The following is a 24,759-nucleotide window of genomic DNA, read 5'->3' on the forward strand; positions in this document are numbered from 1 at the left end:
TCTTTGCTGTATTAAATGTGTCATGGAGTGCGTGAGACTACTTTTTCATTCATCCCCGACAAATTAGTGGCTGTCGAAGGTTGAACTTAGAGAAGTTGTAAAAACTGCCACTACACTGATCAGTAATGATTGATCCATAAGAAAGACAAATTGATCTTAATATTTTCACAAGGCTATGAATAACCAGCACTGGTATCACACGGGGATATTCTTGTCGACAATTAACTCTAAGCAGTCCCTGGTAATGTGTTTCACGGGCCAAAGTGCACAACACATGGGACTCCCAATCAGCAGAAGCAACTTATCCTTGTTACAATGTCCGTGGTAATTATATAGCAGCACGTTAAAACAAAAATGTTATTTGTTTTTCTTCATAAAAACATTATTTAGCATTTAATCTTAATAGCAAGTAGGAAAGTGGAGAGAACTTAATGAGGATAACCTGTAGAGAAAAGTTACAGAGAGAAACAAAGGCAGAGAAAACGCAATGAGCGAGAAACAGAATGAGATTGAACATAACATTGAAAAAGAGGGATGTAAATAGATGTAATCATAAAGAATTATGATTATTGTATCAATGATGCAATAATTAATGCAAAATTGAGGAGATTCGATATACTCTCTTGAACCTCTATAGGTGTACAGTGGAGAGCATATTGGCTGGTTGCATCACGGCCTGGTTTGGTAACTGGACCTCCCAGGAACTAAGGAGATTAAAAAATGTGGTGAACACTGCCCAGTCCATCCTGGGTATTCACTTCCCCATCATGGAAGGGATCTATAGGAGGCCCTGCCTCAAAAAGATAGCCAGCATCATCAAGGACCCACACCACCCGTGGGTGTAAGTGTGCAAGTGGAAACTCTCCCCTGGTTTTTAAGTTAGCTCTCACTCATCTTTGAGACAATCTTCCACCTTCTGCACACTCTAATACCTCATAATGCTCTTATTTCACTCCTGCCATCAGGAAGAAGGTATAGGAGTCTGAGAACTGACCTCCAGGTTCAGGACCAGCTTCTTCCCAACAACCACCGGGCTCTTGATCACCAACTAAACTACGAACTACTGCAGGAACTGTTGTGGTTGCACGAGGGACTTTGGCCTTTTTTTTGTACAAATATTTGGTTTGGTTTTCAATTTATTGAACTTTTTTTGTTTATTTTATTATCAATGGTTAGTGTGTTTACAGGCATGTTATGTTGCTGCAAGTAAGAAAATAATTGTCCCATTTTCAGTACATATGACAATTAAACACTCTTGACTCTTGATAAATAGGAACAAGACAGGAAAAGTAGCTGTGGAAGAGGTCTTGAATTGCAGGAGTTATAGACATCAATTTAATAAATGAGTATGTTAAATAAGGGAAATGAAGTGTCCCGACCTGAAACGTCACCTATCCATTTTCCCCAGGGATGCTGCCTGACCCAGAACTCCAGAACTTTGTGTTTATCTTTGATATAAACCAACATCTACAGTTCCTTGTTATTACAAGGGAAAGATAACTGCTTTCATTTAAGAAACAAAATTAATGGCTACTTTCAGTTTGATGGTTTGATAAAATAATATATTTTTTACAGTAAGGTGGTAAACTACGAAGACTCAACACAGATCCTCCTGGTGCAGGGAAAGACCCGTGAGTGGGGGGTGGTGCAAGTGGAAACTCTCCCGAGGTTTTTAAGTTAGCTCTCACTCAGCTTTGAGATGATCTTCCACCTTCTGCACACTCTAATACCTCATAATGGGAGTAGAGGTCCATCACCGATTTTCCGGCTACTGATGGCCTCCTTTACTCCAGACAAATCACGAAAGTGCATTTGAAATCCCCCCCTAGAAGTTCCCCCAAAAATGTGGGGCTCTGAAAATTTTCTGCGGCCGATCGGTCGGATGAATTTGCCGCTAATTCATCGGTCGGATGAATTGGCTTGGGTTATGGAACTCCAGCCTGGCCAGAGCCTGTTCCCTGTTCTGTTCCCTTAGCCGACTTCCAAGGCTGACTTCGGCAGCCCAGGCAGACCGTCCCAGTACTGTTGGATTCCTCTCAGAGCCCATGACCTCCAATACGGATAATCCAGAAAGCCTCTGGCACCATGGATGCTGGAGAATCGGTGGTGGACCTAGTTAAAGCTCAACCAACTGGATACACAGAACAACCTCATTCAAAATTTAACAAGTTTTTTAAATTAAAGAATCAATTCAGAGGCACTCTGTCAAACTCTTCAAAGGAGGCTACACTCTGATATTCCATTTTGTGAAAGGGCATTTATTAATAGAAAATAACATTATATTAGAGACAATTGCCTAATATAAATACCAAACAGAAAAATCAAAATTATTTTCAAAGTGAAAATGTGAGATTTTCCTCCTTGTAAATGATAAATCAGCATGCCGCTATTAATGTGCTTGTGTTGTAATTTACTCCTACATTGCAATCCCACAAAATAGGTGGAATTATCCATGATTATCCAGAAACGGCACGTCTACAACCAAGCCAATCAATCAATCAATCAACCTTTATTGTCATCTTGCAAAGCAAGTTGTACAGTGCAAAATGAGAAGACGTTTCCCAGGGAATACCAGAGTATCGCACATAAAAACTTAAACATTTCACACATAAATAAAAGTCATGATACTTATTTTTTCCCAGATCCGATTAAGTCACCCGTTCATACATTATTATCATGCAAATGCATAAATTATAACCATATAACCATATAACAATTACAGCACGGAAACAGGCCATCTCGGCCCTTCTAGTCCGTGCCGAATACGTATTCTCCCCTAGTCCCATCTACCTGCACTCAGACCATAACCCTCCATTCCTTTCCCATCCATATAACTATCCAATTTATTTTTAAATGATAAAATCGAACCTGCCTCCACCACCTTCACTGGAAGCTCATTCCACACAGCTACCACTCTCTGAGTAAAGAAGTTCCCCCTCATGTTACCCCTAAACTTATGTCCCTTAATTCTCATCATGTCCTCTTGTTTGAATCTTCCCTACTCTCAGTGGGAAAAGCTTATCCAGGTCAACTCTGTCTATCCCTCTCATCATTTTAAAGACCCCTATCAAGTCCCCCTTTAACCTTCTGCGCTCCAAAGAATAAAGACCTAACTTGTTCAACCTTTCTCTGTAACTTAGTTGCTGAAACCCAGGCAACATTCTAGTAAATCTCCTCTGTACTCTCTATTTTGTTGACATCCTTCCTATAATTAGGCGACCAAAATTGTACACCATACTCCAGAATTGGCCTCACCAATGCCTGTACAATTTTAACATTACATCCCAACTTCTATACTCAATGCTCTGATTTATAAAGGCCAGCACACCAAAAGCTTTCTTTACCACCCTATCTACATGAGATTCCACCTCAGGGAACTGTGCACAGTTATTCCCAGATCCCTCTGTTCAACTGCATTCTTCAATTCCCTACCATTTACCATGTACGTCCTATTTTGATTTGTCCTGCCAAGATGTAGCACCTCACACTTATCAGCATTAAACTCCATCTGCCATCTTTCAGCCCACTCTTCCAACTGGCATAAATCTCTCTGTAGACTTTGAAAATCTACTTCATTATCCACAACACCACCTATCTTAGTATCATCTGCATACTTACTAATCCAATTTACCACACCATCATCCAGATCATTGATGTACCCTGTACATGACAAACAACAGTGGACCCAACACAGATCCCTGTGGCACCCCACTAGTCACTGGCCTCCAACCTGACAAACAGCCATCCACCATTACTCTCTGGCATCTCCCATTCAGCCACTGTTGAATCCATCTTGCTACTCCACCATTAATACCCAACAATTGAACCTTCTTAACCAACCTTCCATGAGGAACCGTCAAAGGCCTTACTGAAGTCCATATATACAACATCCACTGCGTTACCCTCATCAATTTCCGGAGTAACATCTTCAAAAAATTCAAGAAGATTAGTCAAACATGACCTTCCAGGCACAAATCCATGTTGACTGTTCCTAATCAGACCCTGTTTATCCAGATGCTTATATATATTATCTCTAAATATCCTTTCCATTAATTTGCCCACCACTGACGTCAAACTAACAGGTCTATAATTGCTAGGTTTACTCTTAGAACCCTTTTTAAACAATGGAACAACATGCGCAGTACGCCAATCCTCTGGCACTATTCCTGTTTCTACTGACATTTGAAATATTTCTGTCATAGCCCCTGCTATTTCTACACTAACTTCCCTCAATGTCCTAGGGAATATCCTGTCAGGACCTGGAGACTTATCCACTTTTATATTTTTCAAAAGTGTCAGTACTTCTTTTTCTTTGAATCTCATAGTTTCCATAGCTACTCTACTTGTTTCCCTTACCTCACATAATTCAATATCCTTCTCCTTGGTGAATAACGAAGCAAAGAAATTGTTCAATATCTTCCCCATCTCTTTTGGCTCTGCAGATAGCTGTCCACTCTGACTCTCTAATGGACCAATTTTATCCCTCGTTATCCTTTTGCTATTAATATAGCTGTAGAAACCCTTTGGATTTACTTTCACCTTACTTGCCAAAGCAACCTCATATCTTCTTTTAGCTTTTCTAATTTCTTTCTTAAGATTCTTTTTACATTCTTTATACTCCTCAAGCACCTCATTTACTCCATGCTGCCTATAATTATTGTAGATCTCTCTCTTTTTCCGAACCAAGTGCCCAATTTTCCTTGAAAACCATGGCTCTTTCCAATTTTTACTATTTCCTTTCAACCGAACAGGGACATAAAGATTCTGTACTCTTAAAATTTCACCTTTAAATGTCCTCCATTTCTCTTCCACATCTTTCCCATAAAACAAAATGTCCCAATTCACTCCTTTTAAATCCTTTCGCATCTCCTCAAAGTTAGCCTTTCTCCAATCAAAAATCTCAACCCTAGGTCCAGTTCTGACCCTCTCCATAATTATATTGAAACTAATGGTATTGTGATCACTGGACCCTGGACCCGAACTGTTCCCCAACGCATACCTCTGCCACCTGACCCGCCTCATTTCCTAACAGGAGGTCCAGCACCGCCCCTTCTCTAGTAGGTACCTCTATGTATTGCTGCAAAAAACTATCCTGCACACATTTTACAAACTCCAAACCATCCAGCCCATTTACAGAATGTGTTTCCCAGTCTATGTGTGGAAAATTGAAATCTCCCACAATCACTACCTTGTGCTTACTACTAATATCTGCGATCTCCTTACATATTTGCTCTTCCAATTCTCACTCCCCATTTGGCGGTCTATAATACACCCCTATAAGTGTTGCTACCCCTTTCCCATTTCTCAGTTCCACCCAAATAGCCTCCCTAGACGAGCCCTCTAATCTATCCTGCCAAAGCACTGCTGTAATATCTTCCCTGATAAGCAATGCAACACCTCCACCTCTTGCCCCTCCAATTCTATCACATCTGAAGCAACAAAATCCTGGAATATTTAGTTTCCAATCACAGCCCTCCTGCAACCATGTTTCACTGATCGCCACAACATCATACTTCCAGGTGTCAATCCAGGCTCTAAGTTCATCCACCTTTCTTACAATGCTCCTAGCATTAAAATATACACATTTAAGAAACCCACCCTCTCTTATTCTCTGTTTAATGTCTTTTTCTTCTTTCTCCCCTACATTTTGGGTCAGAGTGCTACCCTTCTCTGCCTCCTGCCTCACACACTGACTGCTAGCTTTCCCTATTTGAGTCCCTCCCCCCAACCGTTCTAGTTTAAAGTCTTCCCAGTAGCCTTTGCAAATCTCCCCGCCAGGATATTGGTCCCCCTCGAGTTCAAGTGCAACCCGTCCTTTCTGTACAGGTCGCACTTTCCCCAAAAGAGGTCCCAATGATCCAGAAACTTGAATCCATACCCACTGCATCAGTCCCTCAGCCACGCATTTATCCTCCACCTCGCTCCATTCCTACTCTCACTATCGCGTGGCACAGGCAGTAAACCTGAGATTGTTACCTTTGCAGTCCTTCTCCTTAACTCTCTACCTAACTCCCTAAATTCTCCTTTCAGGACCTCTTCTCTTTTTCTACCTATGTCGTTGGTACCTATATGTACCACAACCTCAGGCTTCTCTCCCTCCCATTTCAGGATATCTTGGACACGTTCAGACAATCCCTCCCCCTGCGAGACTGCCCCTCACGCAGCGAGTCTCGCTGGAGCACTTGCTCCAGAAGCCGCTCCATGCGGCTCAGGCGGCTGTCTCTCCCCCGAACGGGTGGTGAGACATCCCCGTCCGACGAGTCGGAAACCACCGGCCGGATGCTCTTCCTGGTGGCTTTACAACCAGTCCGCTGCTCAGGCGCTAGCGGGACTGGGCTTGGCCCGGTGTCGGGGATGGCGGAGCGCCGGGTAAGCGGTCCTACCGCCTGCTGCCCCCCACAGATGGAACGCTCCTCCGTCGGAGTCGAGCGGGTGACAGATTTCTTCGAGAGCCTTTTCTTGATCGAACTCATGTCTGAAAAACAAATCAGAAGGCTCTCCTTGCAAAAGAAAAGCCGACCTCAGAGTAACTTACCTGACGGTCCGTCTTTTAAACTGCAGCGGGAGTGCCTGACTCTCGCTGCGGCCGCTGTTGCACTGCTGAACGCAATGCCGCGCATGCGCGCTGAGCGGGTTCTTCACGTAGTCACTCACGTGACTCCGAAGTAAAATGCTCAATTTTTCTCTACGTCTGCCTAGTGTGAAATTGGTTGCCAACAAATGTGTCTTGATTGAGTGTTGAATGCTACATTGGTAAAAGATGTCTAGTTTCTGTGCACTTTGCTATCAATTGTCATTGACTTGAAGAAAAGAACAATGACCGGTTTTCACATCACAATTCATTGCTGCAGCTGGAAAGAAGCAAGGAGATGGAAGAGACAGAGTGGTGCCTCACTAATTAAGTAAATCATGCAGTTTGGTGGTTGTTCAAATAATATTTTCAATTACATTTCCTCTAGTTTTATTTACAAATTGTTAAAGTTTTGTGATTGGCAGGCAGGCAATCAAGAGGAATTTTAATAAAAGAATTTCACTTACATCATGCTTCATGCCTCTCAGCAATGACTGAAGTTGCATTGTTGATAAGGAACTGTCACATCTTATTATTTTTTGGCTTGGCTAAGAACAAAGACAGCACAAAGAGAGCAACAAACGAGCTCTTTGGCACATAATCTGGGATAAGGCCAACTCAACTCCAAAAGATTTTGCTATTGTTGGTCATTCCATTCATCAATTTCATCTTTACTTTATAAACTACTGGTAACTTTCTCCAAAATATTAGATTTGTGGGTTTATTCAAAGGTTATTTCAAATTCATTCTTACATCTGGACGGCACAGTGGCACAGCGGTAGAGCTGCTGCTTTATAGCGCCAGAGACCCGGGTTCGATCCTGATTGCGGGTGCTGTCTGGATGGAGTTTGTACGTTCTCCCTGTGACTCCTGGTTTCCTCCCACACTCCAAAGATGTAGATGTAAATTTGTGGGTTAATTGGCGCTGGAAAAAATGTAAATTGTCCCTGGTGTGTAGAATAATGTTAGTGTACGGGGTGATTGAGGGTCGATGTGGACTCGGTGGGCCTGTTTCTGCTATGTTTCTGTAAAGTCTAAAGTTGACATAACTTTGGGGCAACTCTGTATATTTGAGAAACATGGTTCAAGAAAGGCTGATGAGCGCTGAGATCTTTCAGATCCAGGAAATTTAAATCATTCAAAACTTGAGGTATTTCATTTTCTACATATTGATTTAATTTGATAATTATGTAAGTAAGAAAGATGTGGCAGTGATTCTGTAGTATTTTCAATCTCATGATATCACAAAGAATGTTAGCTAATTAAGAACTTTTTGAAGCAAAATTACTGTTGTAGTAGAGGGCCACAACAACAGCAATTTCTGCACCACATTAATGCTAGTTTATGGTCTTGGTTGAGGATAGAAGTTAGACAGTTGGAAACGGTTCTGTTCTTTTTTGAAAACCTTCATGTGAAATTTTAACCTTAGAACAGATTGATATGATATTGTTTAGTGGCTTATCATAAAAGTAAATTAAATCATTCAGTATCCACAATTATAAAACTGAAAAATGTTTTTGGACATTAAAATATATATTCAACCTCAAAAAGATTGGAAAAAATACCTCTGAAAATTTGGAAATCATCACAACAGCCCATTTCTATTTAGTGCTTTGAACCCCAGTTCAATCCCCCATCTACTAAGGAATAGGAGATGACATTGTTTTTCATTTTGGGTACTGAACTTAAAGAACTGGCTATTAAATTATAGCTACAATTCACAGAGAATAAGGCAGCTGGCTTTTTCCAATATAATTACTTCCCCATCAGCACTTGTTAAGAGAAGTTGTGATAATAAGCAGAACACCATCTCTGTTCTTTTCTTCAACAGCCACTGGAAAGTCAACAAAGAAAATCATCCTTAAAGCTTTTAAAATGAATTTGATCAGTGCCCAGCAGAGTTTCACCCCTGATTTCCCGGTGGAATAAAACACTTTATAGATTACTCATCTGTCTGACTACACTAAACTATCTGTTAAAGGTAAAGATAATTTATTTTTGTTCTGAGATTTTACAGAGTCATACAGCATGGAAACAGGCCGTTTGAGCCAACTTGCCCATGCCAACCAACATACCCCATCTACACAAGTCTCACTTCCTGCATTTGGCCCATATCCCTCTAAATCTTTCCTATCCATGTACCTGTCCAAATGTCTTTAAAATGTTATGATAGTACCTGCATCAACTACCTCCTCTGGCGGCGCATTCCATATATCTACCACCCTTTGTGTAAAAAGGTTGCTGCTCAGGTTCCTATTAAATCTTTCCCTCCTCACCTTCAACCTATGTCCTTTGGTTCTTGATTCCCCAACTCTGGATAAAAGACTGCATTTATCCTATTTATTCCTCTCATGATCTTATACACCTCTGTAAGATCACCCCTCATCCTCCTGCACTCCAAGGAATAGAGTCCTGGCCAGCTCAACCACTCCCTATAGCCCAGGCCCTCGTAAATCTTCTCTGCACCCTTTCCAGCTTAACAACATCTTTCCTATAACAGGGTGACCAAAATTGAGCACAACAGGGAGCACAAATAATTTAGAAACACAAATAATTTAGAAAGAATAAATGAGGATTTCCATTCAAACAGGTTCAGGAAATTCTACATGCTTTTGATCACCAGAAATTGTGTGCCTTTTGTTTAAAAAAAATAATTTGATTGCTAACCAATGCTCCTTTAGTTTTACTATATACACGAGTACAAGGTTGGTTGTACTAAAACATGCATAACAACAAGGCATATTAAAGATAGACACAGAATGCTGGAGTAACTCAGCAGGACAGGCAGCATCACTGGATGGAAGGAATAGGTGACGTTTCAGGTCGAGACCAATCTTCAGACAGAGGTAGGGGAGAGGGAGTCATGGAGATCGGGTTATTTTAAATCATGGAAGGTTGTGATTCTTAGCATGCTTTACATTTTAAAACACACGTTGACCTGAGCATGGTATCAATTTTAAAGCCTGTAGTCACAAGTAGTGACAACTCCAATGTCATAAGTTCACGGCAAAGGAGCAGAATTAGGCCATTCAGCCCATTGAATCTACTCCGCCTTTCAATCTTGACTGATCTATCCCTCCCAACTCCATTCTCCTGCCTTCTCCCCATAACCCCTGACACCCATACCATCAGGAATCTGTCAATATCCACTTAACCATTGTTGCTGTGATGAAGACAAATTATCTGAAGACTATGGAATGGAGTAAAATCAATGAATGCTGACAATGTTAATACTTTATATCCTTGATATAAGCAATTGGAATTTTTAACATCTACCTGGAGGGGCAGAAAGTGTTGGTGTCTTTAATGCAGCAAAACATCTCAGGCCATTTGAAATGCAAGTAAACATTCAATGAACAATTATCCTTTCAGACCATGAACAATCATCTAAGCAGTCCTCAATAATAATGGTTGATTTGAAATTAAAAGCAATGGAATTAAAAGTTTTGGATAAATCTCAGAGTCCAGAGAGACAGCTGAAGTACATTAATGTGAGCTATTATCTGCTTCTACAGCCAGATAGTAATGAAACATTATTCCTGTAATGACTATATAATGACTGTAATCCATGTTTTAAACTACAATGCAACATGGTAAATCATTTGAATCACCATTATTTTGATTTTAACCCATACATGTTAGTAGGCTGGGACTTCAGTATTTACGAGGTCACAACTCAAATAGGAATTTTGAATAATAACAAATCCCACAAATAAAGTGGTCATATTTTACATTTTTATTACTACAATTTTAACAATGTTAACAAAACATGGCATTAATTTTGTCAGCCTGACTGAAAGTCATCTCCAAAGAGCAAAGTTCTATGCCAGAGGTCAGCTTTTAAACCAATGCCAAAGCTGTTCTATCTAAAAGAAAACTCATGCTAGGCAGTAAGTCACGTATTTAACCATAGGGTGGAAAAGTATGCACAAGTAGGAAAATTGTGGCACTTATTGGCTTTAAAGATTAAAGATCCAGAACTTGTGTGGTTGTGGTACATTCTTGAACCAGGGTGGAATGATTTTAATGCAGTGATCATCAACCACACAGGGATATCGCCGAGAAAACTCTTTACAACAAAGACAAATATTTGCTCTGCACCTTTGCAGACTCTCACCATTTGTTCAGAACAGGTTCCCCACTGACAACAGCATCACAGCTCTCACTAAAATAAACATGGAGCACTTCTGTAGACGAAGATTGTACATCCAACGGGATCCCACCAATGGCCATATCTTCGTATCTCCTCCCCTTTCTGCTTTCACGCAGATCGTTCCCTCCGTAATTCCCTGGTCAATTTGTCCCTTCCACCCAAATCACCCCCTCCCCTGGTACTTTCCCCTGCAACCGCAGGAAATGCTACACTTGTCACTTTACCTCTCCCTTCGACTCCATCCAAGGACCCAAGCAATCTTTCGAGGTGAGGCAGAGGTTCACCTATACCTCCTCCAACCTCATCTACTGCATCCGCTGTTCCAGGTGTCAGCTTCTCTACATCGGTGAGACCAAGCACAAGCTTGGCGATCGCTTGGCCCAACACCTCCGCTCAGTTCGCAATAACCAACCTGATCTCACGGTGGCTCAGCACTTCAACTCCCCCTCCCATTCCGACCTTTCTGTCTTGGGCCTCTGCCATTGCCAGAGTGAGGCCTAGCGCAAATTGGAGGAACAGCACCACATATTTCGCTTGGGTAGTTTACACCCCAGTAGTATGAACATTGACTTTGCCAATTTCAGATAGTCCTTGCTTTCTCCTTCCCCTCCCCTTCCCAGCTCTCCTACAAGCCTACTCTCTCAGCCTATTCCTTTCTTTTTCCAGAAACGTTGCCTATTCCTTCTCTGCACAGATGCTGCCTCACCTGCTGAGTTTCTCCAGCATTTTTGTCTACCTGCACTTCTGTAGAAATTAATTTAGTTTAGTTTAGTTCAGTTCAGTTCAGTATTGTGTGTGTACCGAGGAACAGTGAAAAGCTTTTGTTTGCGAGCTGTCCAGTCAAAAAGTCTATACATGATTTAAGTCAGGCCATCTGCAGCGGACAGATAAAGGGTACAACCAGTGTTGCAGTGCTAATTTTTTAGGTGCTGGAGCTGTCAAACAGGGGTGTCATTTGGCCCAATCTTAGTCACGTGTGTGACCAAAAAGATGAAAAACTGTGGAATACATCTCTTCTAATTCTGAAAGCATTCCAGGTATATTGTTTTGTACTGTATATATGATTCATTTTTTTTGGTTTATCAAGTGAAATTTTTATATGTTACTAGACCAAGTGGGACCCGTTGGGCCCTGTTCCCCCAACGCAATATTCTACCAATATTCCCAACAGGTCCCACTTGGTCTAGTAACATATAAATGTTTCAGAGCTCCGGCAGCACTGCACCCCTGGGTACAACAAGTAGTGCAAGATAATGTCCGATTCAAGATAGTTAAAAGGTCTAGTGAGGTAGATGGGAGGTCAGGACCGCACTCTAGCTGATAAGAGGGACGTTCATTTGCCTGATTGCAGCTGGGAAGAAACTGTCGCTTAATCTAGAGATATGTATTTTCAAACTTCTGTACCTCTTGTCTGATGGGAGAGGGGAGAAGAAGTAGTGACTGGGGTGAGACTGGTCCTTGGTCATGCTGGTGACTTTGTTAACCAAAATAACTTCAAAGTTTTAACAGTTTCTTGAAGGTATTAATTATTTGCAATAGCACAAGTGGTAAGTTGCAGGAACAACTGTGGTCTAAAATGACCAGGTATCTGATATTTGTGCTAACAAAGATGATTTCAGTCAATTTACTATCTTTAAACAAATTAAAATCTTTGCCCTAAATTGCAGTTATATTTTTGGAACAAAAACTGGTCACAAAATTTACTTTAAAAAAAAATTAAAACAAAGATCAGCAAAGTTGAGGGTGATCTTAAATTGAAATAATTGTCAAAGAACAGAATTATTTTTTTCGTTACACATTGTAATCACGGAGATGAATCCAAAATGCTGTGGTTGCATACTCTGGCTTTTATTTAACCAGACCAGAAAGCATGAAGTTATATTTTGTAGGCAATAGGAGAACTATTTATTTACTATTTATTTATGTATCTATCTATTTATTTATTTATTTATTCTTGTCTTTTACCTACCATTGTCACTTTTATCTTATCTTTTTTTTTAACCTTAATTTTATCCTTGTAATATCATTGCTGAGGTGACCCGTTGTCTTGTCAAACACATTTCATTGTATTAACCCACATATGATAACCCACATATGATAAATAAAACTGAACTGAACTGAACTGAAAAATGAAAATTAAAGTTATTGCTTTCAGCATTTACCATGTAAAAAAAGCTTTTGGTTTCTGCTCAGTAAAGACAGCTTTGAAGCTACAACAATAATTAATTAATACAAACACATGCTTTACCAGGTGAAAATTAAGTTCTGCACCACAAAAGACTAATTGCCTTGCCCATCAGTGTTGAGTGTCATTTCTACTTAATTAGAGTTTTAAAAAAGAATCCATAAATATTTACATCAATAGTTCCTATTTGTCAGAGGAAATTTATACCCGTACTCAGAATCTGGCTTTACTTGGGGACCAGTTCAGATAGAACAGACACTAAATAAAACGCATAGATCAGTGGTGAGTCTCTCGAACAAGGACCTTAGCAGTGTGCATAGTCAACACTCTGAGAGAACTCAAAGTGTTTTAAAGACTCGGTTGGTTTGTTGAGACATTCTAGATTTGAGATAATATTGAAGACAATTATTGCCTAACTGGGTAAACCCCAATCAAATTTTTAAAAGGTCCTTAATACAAACTGCTGGAGAATCTCAACGGGTCAGGCAGCATCTCTGGAAAACATGGATAGGCGACCCTTCTTCAGACCAGAAAATTCATCTGTCTATATTCTCCAGGGATGCTGCCTGACTTTGTGCTTCCAGCACTTTGTGCCTTTATTTTTCCATCAGGTTAATGTTGGTTTGGTTTAGTTTAGTTTAGTTTAGATTAGGGATACAGTGTGGAGGCAGGCCCTTCGGCCCACCGAGTCTGCGCCGACCAACGCTCACCCATACATTAGTTCTATCCTACACACTAGGGACAATTTACAATTTTACTGAAGCCAATTAACCTACAAACCTGTGTGGAAGAAAACCGGTGCTCCCGGAAAGAATCTACGCGGTCACAGGGAGAACGTCACCTGGATCAAACCCGGTTCTCTGGCACTGTAAGGCAGCAAATCTACCGCTGCACCACCATATCGTCCCTTTACATCCAAATGTCAGATCCTGCTCCATTTTACACCCAGAAATTAAATCCATTAAATGGTTACTGATATGAATAGATTACACAATATATCTCTTAGTTTAATGGTTTCACATAATCTACACCCATTTTACTACGATTCCAGCATCTGCAGTTCCTGTTGCCTATAAAAAGCTTTTAGATGTATATGATGGAGCGTAATCGGCAGAGCTATGGTCCAAGTATGGAAAGCTTAGATTAGGCTGGGTAGTTATTTTCCACTTACTACAGACATTATAGACTGAATGGCTCCTGGTGTTGCAAATTTTCAAGGATCCCATGATTACTCACTTTACAGGCAACTGCATCCAGAGGAAAAGCTGCAGTCTTATGCTCCAAATCAACTTCATATTCCAGAACTACAAAGAGACCAGGAGCTTGTAGCTTGCAACTTTTTCTCAGTGGATCAAAACTGCAGAATAAGTCACCAAGGTTCAATTAAAAGGCTTTTAGATAGGTTCGTGAATATGCAGGGAATGGAGTGACATAGATGACGTGCAGCCAAAAGGGATTAGTTTAATTTTGCATCGAGTAGACTTGATGGGCCAAATGGCCTAATTCTGTTCCTATATCTTATGATCTTATGACATTCAGCATGACCTAATGTTGCACATGTAAAATCCTTTTAAAGTAAAGAATAGCTGATGTGTTTACAATTTAAATACTTGTATTCAAATGCTTGCCTTATGATTGGAATTATTTTTTACTTTAGTTGTTCAGAACAACTAGAATGGAAGTACTGTACATAGTTCTGTCATAGGAAATTACTCCAATACTTAAACTTGTATTTGATATAATGAGATAATGCAGCAACTAATCACTTAGAATTTAGATGAAGGGATTAAAAGTAACATTAGCAATTTTGCAGATGACACAAAGCTGGGTGGCAGTGTGAACTTTGAGGAGGATGCTATGAGGATGCAGGGTGAATTGGACAGATTGGGTGAGTGGGCAGATGCAGTTTAATGTGGATAAATGTGAGGTTATCCACTTTGGTGGCAAAAACAAGAAGGCAGACTATTATCTGAATGACATCAAGTTGGGAAAAGGGGAAGTACAACAAGATCAGGGGTCCTTGTTCATCAGTCACTGAAAGTAAGTATGCAGGTACAGCAGGCAGTGAAGAAAGCTAATGGCATGTTGGCCTTTATAACAAGAGGAGTTGAATATAGGAGCAAAGAGGTCCTTCTCCATTTGTACAGGGCCCGAGTGAGACCACACATGGAGTATTGTGTGCAGTTTTGGTCTCCAAATTTGAAGGACATTCTTGCTATTGAGGGAGTGCAGCGTAAGTTCACAAGGTTAATTCCCGGGATGACGGGACTGTCATAAATTGATATTAGAAGACCATTCCAAAGATACCTAGCTTCTGATTTTCTCTTTTTATAATACTTACATGAATAGTCCATTCACATTTCTAGCCAATGATGATCCGCAGGATGACAAGAGTGAAGGTACTCAGCAATGGTATTTACTACAAGTCTGTAATAAGTGGTTAGACTTACTTTTGTTGGAGGTTGTCAAGCTGGAACATGAGTGGGAAAGATGTATTATGTACAAGTGGTGCAGCTGGTAGAGTTGCCACCTCACTGCACCACAAACCTGGCTTGATCCTGATCTTGGGTACTATGTGTGGAGTTAGCAAATTGTCCCTGTGACTGTGTGGGTTTCCTCTGGGTCTGTAGGTTAATTATCCTCTGTAAACTGCCTCTCACGTGTAGGGAGTGAATGAGTAAATAGGATAACACAGAACTAGACGAATGGGTGATCGATAGTCGATGTGTACTCGGTAGGCTAAAGGGCTTGTTTCCATGCAGTATTTCTTAAAAAACAAAATACTTGTCCATGCCTAAATCTTGCCTGGATCTTTCTGTATTCAGGCACAGGCTTTATTATCCGAGCTGAGAAGGGAATTCAACATTGATGTTTGCATAATAACCAATCTTTTTCTGACCTTGTGTACTCTAGCTGGTTAAATGGCGCTACTGTTTTTATATGTTGGAAATCAAAAAATAACTTTATTTTTGAAGTTTTCCTACTCTATTTGAATTCCAAATTATTCTGCAATTCTAATCATGTGTTGCCTAAACTGATGTTAATTATCTGGAATTGTATAAATGGAAACATAAATATAAATGGATTCATTAAATTAGATATATTAATAGGTTAAGTAAAATGCAAAATGAATGAACTTCAACATAGCAATATTAATTATGTCTTTGGACTAAAAGAGGACAATGTAGGCTCTAATGAGAGAACAGTAAAGTAGTAGAGGTACAAAACCTGTTATTTGTTTGAAGTACATGGTTCCACTTTCAGGTACAAAATACCCAAAAGGCTAATTGAATGCTGGCCTTTCTTCCTGTGCTCCTCTGGGCTGAAAGTTAAGGCTTATTAAGGTAGAGCATGGATTGGAGAGTGGTAGGGTTGCAGGGACTAAATTCTCTTAAATAGTTATTTATTTTGTTTTCAGCAGCACTTGCATTTGGCCTATTGATAACTACTATTGTGTACATTGTGAACTCTTTTCTTGAACAACTGCAGTTTTTAAGTGCTCTTAGGTAAAATGTAGGATCAGCACTGAAGCAAAAACATGTGTTTTTCACAAATCACAATGTTGTCACAGCAGGCTTTACAGGAAAGATGTTAAAAAGGTTTATGTACAGATGATGAAAGTTTGGATCTGTCCTTTGTACATAGCAATTGATGGTAGGTAAACTATTTAATATTAAAACAGATTTTAAGCCAAAAGCATTAAAGGATATGGAGAAAAATCAGTATTCGATAAAATACAATAAAAGGTATTCATAAAATATGCATTTCATTAGCTCAATGTTTCTTTATTGTTACATATGCATAGTGTAATTCTCTTTGCAAAGCTCACACAGGCATGTCGCCATATTTTGGCGTCATTTACAAAACGATTAAATCCAAAGTTCGGACTCGAAGTACTGGAGCAACCCCAATCTAGGTAAGCCCCAGCCTGCTGCAGCATCTCCCCCATTGCCCATGACCGGCTTAGCCCGCGAACCAATGTTCCTCCCCTCACCCGACCGTCTTTGTGTCCTGGGGGCTTCTCCTGCAACTGACATTGAAGGTGCTGGAGGCAATACCCCTGGTCCCTCCCCTACCGGCCAATTCATCTCGCTCGTCGTCACCAGCAGCTCCCTCCTCCACTGTCTGGTCTTTGCGTCCGAGGTCGGCAGCTTCCAAGCTTCTTCCCCTGCAGAGGGACCAGTCGAGCGTCCCTTATAGCCAGGGTCCGGGGGGCAAGGAGCACCGCCACTCCACCAAGGGTCCGTAGGGGAAGGAGTGGCACTGCTGCCAACGACCGCAGGACTGGTGATGGGATCTTGGGAGGTCAAAGATGTCCTAGCTGGGTTGCTCCTAGGCCTGGCCAAGCTGGCCATCCGTGAGTCACGGCGCCAGACAGAAGAGGGTTTTGCCCGAGCCAGATGCTTGCCCCTTTCTCAGGGTTAGGTCAGAGAGGGACAAAGTCGTATAGTAGTTATTTAGTATATTTTTAACATAGTTGTTTGGATTTTAGTGTCTGAATAATTTGACGCTTTTGTAATATGGTGGTGGGTGTCAACATGGTTTTGTTTTTGTATCGTGTTTGTATTCAAATAAATTATTTTTCATTTTTGATACAAAAAAAAGCTTCCCCTGCAGGCGGCGGCCCGTTAGGTGTTCCTACGTGGCAGGGAACCAAACCACTGGTGGCCCGCCGGGTCCTCCTTCGTTCGACATATCCCAGGGCCTTCTGCTGCCGCCGCAACTGCACATCCCAGGAGCCTGAAGCACGTGTAGAAAATTCAGTCCATTCAACCATTCACTTGGGCTACTGCTGATTTTACCGCAACCGCTACTCCTCGTTTATGTCCGGAGTCATCAAGTGATACAGCATGGAAACAGCTTCTTTGGCCCAACCCGTCAGTGACAAAACAGTATACCAACTAAACAAAAAGTGGGGAGACTTCTAGTTTTAATGTATGGGTTAGACATGGGGTTATTCAAAAATGGGATCTCATTGCAAAAGAATGGGAGGACGATCTATAATTTTTATTATAATGTCAGTCATGCAGCCCTTCAGCCCAACTCGTCCATGGCTATCAAGCTACCTCGTGTAACCCTATCCCATTTGCATGCGTTTGGCTCAGGTCTCTAAACCATTCCCCATCTACAGTATGTACTTTCCAAATGTCTTTTCAATGCTATTATTGTACGTGCCTCAATTGAGTCTTCTGGCAGCTCATTCCGTATACCCACCCTGTGTATGATGTTGTTCCTCAGGTCTCGTTTTAATCTTTCCCCCCTCATCTTAAACTCAAGCCCGCCAATTTGTTCTTAATCTTGCACTCCTATCTTTAGCAAAAATCCATCCACTTTAAAATATTAAAACCCTGCCTTCCATTGCCCTATGAAGAAGTGTTTTAAAGCCTCATGATCGTCAGAAAATATTTTGCTTTATCTCTATCTTACTTGCGTAACTATTTAAAAAACTTGATCCCTAGTTTTTGATTCTAATTTTCAATTCACCATATGGGAATCTCTACATCAAAGGTTCCCAACCTGGGGTCTACCCAGGGGCTAAATTTGTTGATTCTGGATTTGTACATATTTTTTCTCATTGACTGACTGTGTTTGCTTCTGGTATACCAATATCTGTTCATCATTAGTTGTCCATAAATAAGTGAAATAACATTGTTATGTGCTATTAAAGTTGCCAGAGGTAAATGGGACAAAAAATGTTGGGAACCCCTGATCTACTTCTATTCTTTCAAACACCTCTCTCTCTTCTAAACTCTAGCAAATCCAAACTGGGGCAGTCAACCTTCACTGACAAATTAATCTCCCAATGCAGATGTCATCACAGTGAATCTTTTTACATAGTTCCTGAAAATAGTTTATGGTTTAGTTTAGAGATACAGCGTGGAAACGGGACCTTCAGTCCACCGAGATAACTGAAACATCAACTCCCTACTTTTGACTCATTTCCATCATATCATATAACTATGAAAAGTGTGTGTGTGTGTGTGTGTGCGCGTGTGTGACGCCGAAGGCCCACCCCACCCACCACAACAGCGCGTTGAGGAACGGGGCCCAACGAATCTCCCTTGGTCCAGTCAAACTATAAAAACATATTGTTAACCTTTGTAATTACTTGCTGCACCTGCATAATTTGCAAATCAAGCACTTGGACGGTCTGTTGCACTCTTTCTCTTTTAAAATATATATTTCCACCCATTATCCCATTAAATAACCAATGACATGGAGCTAAGGCACCCAAACATCTATGTTTAAATTCTACCACAGAATGCAGGAAGCCATATTTCAAGATAATAGCAGAAAATGGTGTAGCTGAATTCCTTGCACACAAAATAAGACTTTTTGGCCAAAAGAAACAATTTTTCAAAATATTCATGGGCATGAAACCAAGTATTCACAAATCAATCACTCTTCATAACCGTTTTAACCGTTGAGGTGGACAAAATTATTTTGTGTATATTTTGTAAAGTCTATTTTTGCCGGTTAATGAAAGAGTATATTTTTAAGGTGTTACACCAAAATGTTATTTTACATAGATAAAAGATTTTAGAATGGAAAGCAAAAAATCACTGCTGATGTCAGAAGTTTTTAAAAGAAATATTGGAAATCAGCAGATAAAATTTGCGGAGAGAGAAAAGGAGATTTTTATTTAAGGTTTGATGATATTTCATCAGAAGTAGGAAAAGTACATTTTATGTTCTTGGCCTTTGTTCTATCACAAACATTCCCTTTGTTCTCCCTATACCACTTGGTTCTCTGCATACTTCACTCGTTCTGATGAAGGGCCATGAACAGATTATCAACTGTAGTTTTTACTTATTATGGCACAGATCATTCTGTTTATCATGTTCAGTGCCACCTCCCATCAAAGCAATCCATCAGTTTTACTTCCCTTTCTTCTCTGTTGCCCCGCTAGATTATTGATACAAGATACATTTATTTGTCACATGTACCAATTGGTACAGTGAAATGTATGGTCACCATACAAGTAAAAAAGAGCACAGAACACGATAGTCTTTAACGTAGACGTCCCCACACAGCGGAATCAAAGTTTCCCACTGTGAGGGAAGGCACCAAAATTCAGTCATCCTCCTCTATTGTACCCGTGGTCGGGGGGCTCCCGAACCCCCCGCTGTCGCTGCTACAGGCGGCCCGATGTTCAGGCCCTCTCGCCGGGATGGTGGCACTCCGACGTCGGAACGGGAGAACAACCTCAGTGGCTTGGACATCCGAATCAGCCTCTTCCTACCAGAGTCCGCGGCTCCCGAAGCCCACAGGCGCTGGGCGGAGATTCACGCTGGCGGCCCTCGGCAAAGGGATCCCAGGATTCCGCGAGGTTGAAGTCAGCGGCGCCTCCGCTGGAAGCTCAGGATTACAAACCCCAGCTCCGCGATGTTGAAGCAGCAGGCCCAACACTCCGGAGCTTCAAACGGCATCGCCCACTCCGCGATGAATCCAGTGCTGCGCCGCCGCTGAAGCTTTGGCCGGTCTCCGGCAGGAAAGGCCGCATCAATCCAGTTGGTAGGATATGAGGAGGGGGGCGAGGACGCGAGACAGAGAACATTTTGGTAGTTACCCAAAATGCTCATACCGCTGGGTTGTAAGGAACCAGAATAGATTTCCCCTGGTTCACGCCTTTCACCCCAGCAGCCCTCTACATCCAATAAATAGTTCTCAGACATTTCCATCACTTCTGAGATCCCACCATCTTCCCATTCCCATCCCTTTATGCTTCCTACAGAGACTGCTCCCTTCGCAACTCCTTGGTTCACTCATTCCTTTCCTCCCAAACCATTCCTTCCCAGGTACTTTCCCCAGTAATTGTAGAAGATGCAATATCTGTCCCTACAAATTCTCCCACACCTCCTTCTAGAGATACAGTCCATTCAGGTGAGACAGAGGTTCATGTGCACCTCCTCTAACCTCACCTATAGCTTCTGGTGTTTCCGACATAGCCTCCTGTACGTTGGTAAGACCAAGCAAATACTTGGTGATTCACCGAACACTCGCACTCAGTCTGCCAAGGCCTACTGGATATCCCGGTTGTTAACCATTTTAATTCCTCTTCCTATTTCCCTACTGACCTTTCAATCAGGGGTTCCTCCGTTGACAGAGTGAGGCTACACACAAAGTGGAGGAACATAACCTCGTATTCTGCTTGGTTAGCTTCCAACCCAATGGCATGAACATTGATTTCTTAATTTTAGACAACTACCAACATTGTCTCTCCCCTTTGCTCCACCTGGACTCTGCTATTTCTGCCCTCCCCTTCCACCTACGTTCTTTCCCAGTGATTCACAACTTGTAACTCTTCAATCCTTTTGTCTCACACTTTATTTTTTTCATTTCTGGCCTTTATCCAACCATCTGCCCCCTCACTTGTATCCATCTATGACTTGACGGGCCTTGTTCTGCCTCTCTTCCATCTTTCTTTTCCCCCCGCCCCACCACCACAATCAGTCTGAAGAAGGGTCCCAACCCAAATGTCACCCATCCATGTTCTCCGGAGATGCGGCCTGACTTCCTGGGCTACTCCAGCACTTTGTCTCTTTTTCTGTGCAATAAGCTTGCTTGCTGCAGTACCACAGCCAGGGAGACGCAGACAACCCACACAAATAAAATTATACGAGACAGTGCAAAGAAAAACCCAAAACAATACATGAGTAAAAAAAACGCAATTAGAAAAAAGTCAATGGTAATTCAAGAGATGGCCCAGTAATCCAGTGCCAAGGTAGGGTTAGGGTTGTGCAAGTCTGTCCCAAGAACCTGATGGTTGTAGGAAAATAGCTGTGCCGAACTTGGTGGTGTGAAACTTCAGGCTTCTGCATCTCATATCCACAGGTAGCAGCATAAGGGTATGTCCCGAATGGTGGGAACTTTCATGATGGATCCGTTTTCATGAGGCAGCACTTCATGTATATGCTTTTGATGCTGTGAAGGGCTGTCTGTGATGGACAGGGCCATGTCTACCACTCTCTGCAGCCTTCCTGCACGTTAGAACGGCTATACAATGCAACCAGTCAGGTTACTTTCTACGATGCATCTCTAGAAGTATGTTAGAGTATTTGGTATGGTGCTGGAACACCTTCCTCATGATTACCTCAATGTGCTGTGTCCAGGACAGGTCATCCAAGATGTTGACACCCAAGAAATTGAAGCTGCTAATTCACTCCCTCACATTAACACTATTTTCCATTTTCATTTTCCTGTGTAGGATTAGATATTAGATGAGTTATGCTACAACATCTGAGATGTCCTCATTCTTTAGGGAATGTGGGTTCCCCTCTCCCACCATAGATGAGGCCCTCACTCATCTCTTCGATACCCCCCCGGTTCGCACTTGCTCCCCACCCTCTAGTCGCAACAGAGACAGAGTTCCCCTAGTCCTTACCTTCCACCCCATTAGCTGTCGCATACAACACATAATCCTCTGAAATTTCCGCCACCTCCAACCGGATCCCACCACTAGCCACATTATCCCATCTTCACCCCTTTCCGCCTTCCGCAGAGACCGTTCCCTCTGCAACTCCCTGGTTAACTCATCCTTCCCACCCAAACCACCGCCTCCCCAGGTACCTTCTCCTGCAACCACAGAAGTTGCAACACCTGACCCTATACCTCCTCCTTCGACTCTGTCCAGGGATCCCAACAGTCTATTCAGGTTAGGCAGGGGTTCACTTGCACCTCCTCCAACCTCAATTAATGTATCCGTTGTTCAAGATGTAGACTCTTATACATTGGCGAGACCAAACGCAGACAGGGCAATCGTTTCACGGAACATCTTCGCCCAGCTCGCGTGAACCTACCTGATCTCCCGGTTGCTGGACACTTTAATACCCCTTCCCATTCCTACACAGACCTTTCTGTCCTAGGTCTCCTCCATTGTCAGAGTGAGGCTAAACGCAAATTGGAGGAACAGCATCTCATACTTTGCTTGGGCAGCTTACAGCCCAGTGGTATGAATATTGATTTCTCTCACTTCAGGTAGCCCCGGCATTCCCTCTCTCTCTCTATCCCTCCCTCACCCAAGTCACACGAGCTTCTCATTTTCACCCTACAAACAGCTAACAATGGCTTGCTTCCTTTATCATTGTTACTTTTTGCAAATCTTCTATTCATTGTTCTTTATCTCTCCACATCACCGTCTATATCTCTCGTTTCCCTTAACTCTAACCAGTATGAAGAAGGGTCTCAACCCGAAACATCACCCATTCCTTCTCTCCAGCGAAGCTGCCCATCCTGCTGAGTTGCTCCAGCTTTTTGTGTCTATCATCAGTTTAGACCAGCATCTGCAGTTCCTTCTTATACGTTACAACATTTGGCATATGCAAGGATTATGTTTTCAAGCATTTATTGTATTCTCTGCAAGATTAGACATTATTATTTGATTCCACTATTAGCCATTGTCTGAGACTTGCAAACGCCCATTCCTCTCACTACAAATGGAGTTCCTTTGTATGTGGCAATACATTCTTCATTGGTCCTCAGGTCAGGTTGAATACGATCCCATATTTTCTTCTTTGGATTTAGCTCCTTGTCAGGTTCACCTAAAGAGGGGAACAGACCTCCAATAAGAGACAAATTCAAAGGAAAGGCACACACGCAGACTTATTTAGTAGCTTTGCAGGATCAGTCTCCACATTTCATGCAATGCCAAATTCGACAGCATTCCAGATTTAATATTCATAATATTTAATGTAAATAGTTTAAATTATTGCACAGCACAAACAAGTAAAAATGGCTGGATTATCTATACGGTGAAATTTTAAATGACATCAAGGAACAAAGAAAGATTGGGAAGATAAATCCATAAAAGGTGTAAAGCAGCAAATTAAAAGTAGAGTGCCCTCCATAATGTTTGGGATAAGGACCCATTATTTATTTATTTGCCTCTGTACTCTACAATGTGAGAATTGTAATAGAAAAAAAAAATCACATGTGGTTATAGTGCACATTGTCAGATTTTAATAAAGGCCATTTTTATACATTTTGATTTCATCATGTACAAATTACAGCAGTCTTTATACATAGTCCCCCCATTTCAGAGCACCATAATGTTTGGGACACGGCAATGTCATGTAAATGAAAGCAGTCATGTTTAGTATTTTGTTGCATGTCTTTGCATGCAATGACAGCTTGAAGTCTGTGATTCATGAACATCACCAGTTGTTGGGTGTCTTCTCTGGTGATGCTCTGCCAGGCCTGTATTGCAGCCATCTTTAGCTTATGCTTGTTTTGGGGGCTAGTACCCTTTTTTAGCTTTGAAAAACTCCTTTGTTGCTTCAGCAGTATGTTTGGGATCATTGTCTTGCTGTAGAATGAACCGCTGGCCAATGCGTTTTGAGGCATTTGTTTGAACTTGAGCAGATAGGATATGTCTATACACTTCAGAATTCATTATGCTACTACCATCAGCAGTTGTATCATCAATGAAGATAAGTGAGCCAGTACTTTCAGCTGCCAAACATGCTCTGGCCATAACACCCCCACCACCATGTTTCACAGATGAGGTGGTATGCTTTGGATCTTGGGCAGTTCCTTCTCTCCTCCATACTTAGCTCTTGCCATCACTCTGATATGTTAATCTTCGTCTCATCTGTACACAAGACCTTTTTCCAGAACTGTGGTTGCTCTTTTAAGTACTTCTTGGCAAACTGTAACCTGGCCATCCTATTTTTGCAGCTAACCAGTGGTTTGCATCTTGCAGTGCAGCCTCTGTATTTCTGCTCATGAAGTCTTCTGCGAACAGTGGTCATTGACAAATCCACACCTGACTCCTGAAGAGTGTTTCTGATCTGTCGGACAGGTATTTGGGAATTTTTCTTTATTATAGAGAGAATTCTTCTGTCTTCAGCT

At 41.6% G+C, this 24,759-nt stretch overlaps 1 protein-coding gene across 3 annotated transcripts in view; it reads right to left on the minus strand.

The window, feature by feature from the left end:
- Window positions 1-23,237: 23,237 nt before the first annotated feature.
- Window positions 23,238-24,759, minus strand: part of aimp1 (aminoacyl tRNA synthetase complex interacting multifunctional protein 1) — a 50,462-nt gene continuing 48,940 nt past the window's right edge. For all 3 annotated transcript variants that reach the window (XM_033022126.1, XM_033022122.1, XM_033022129.1), the window contains exon 7: window positions 23,238-23,450. In XM_033022126.1, coding sequence (XP_032878017.1) covers window positions 23,284-23,450 — 167 coding nt within the window. In that variant the 3' untranslated portion in view covers window positions 23,238-23,283. The remainder of the gene's footprint in view (window positions 23,451-24,759) is intronic.

This window comes from Amblyraja radiata, chromosome 1 (genome assembly GCF_010909765.2).
Source record: "Amblyraja radiata isolate CabotCenter1 chromosome 1, sAmbRad1.1.pri, whole genome shotgun sequence".
In the NCBI taxonomy this organism is placed as follows: domain Eukaryota; kingdom Metazoa; phylum Chordata; class Chondrichthyes; order Rajiformes; family Rajidae; genus Amblyraja; species Amblyraja radiata.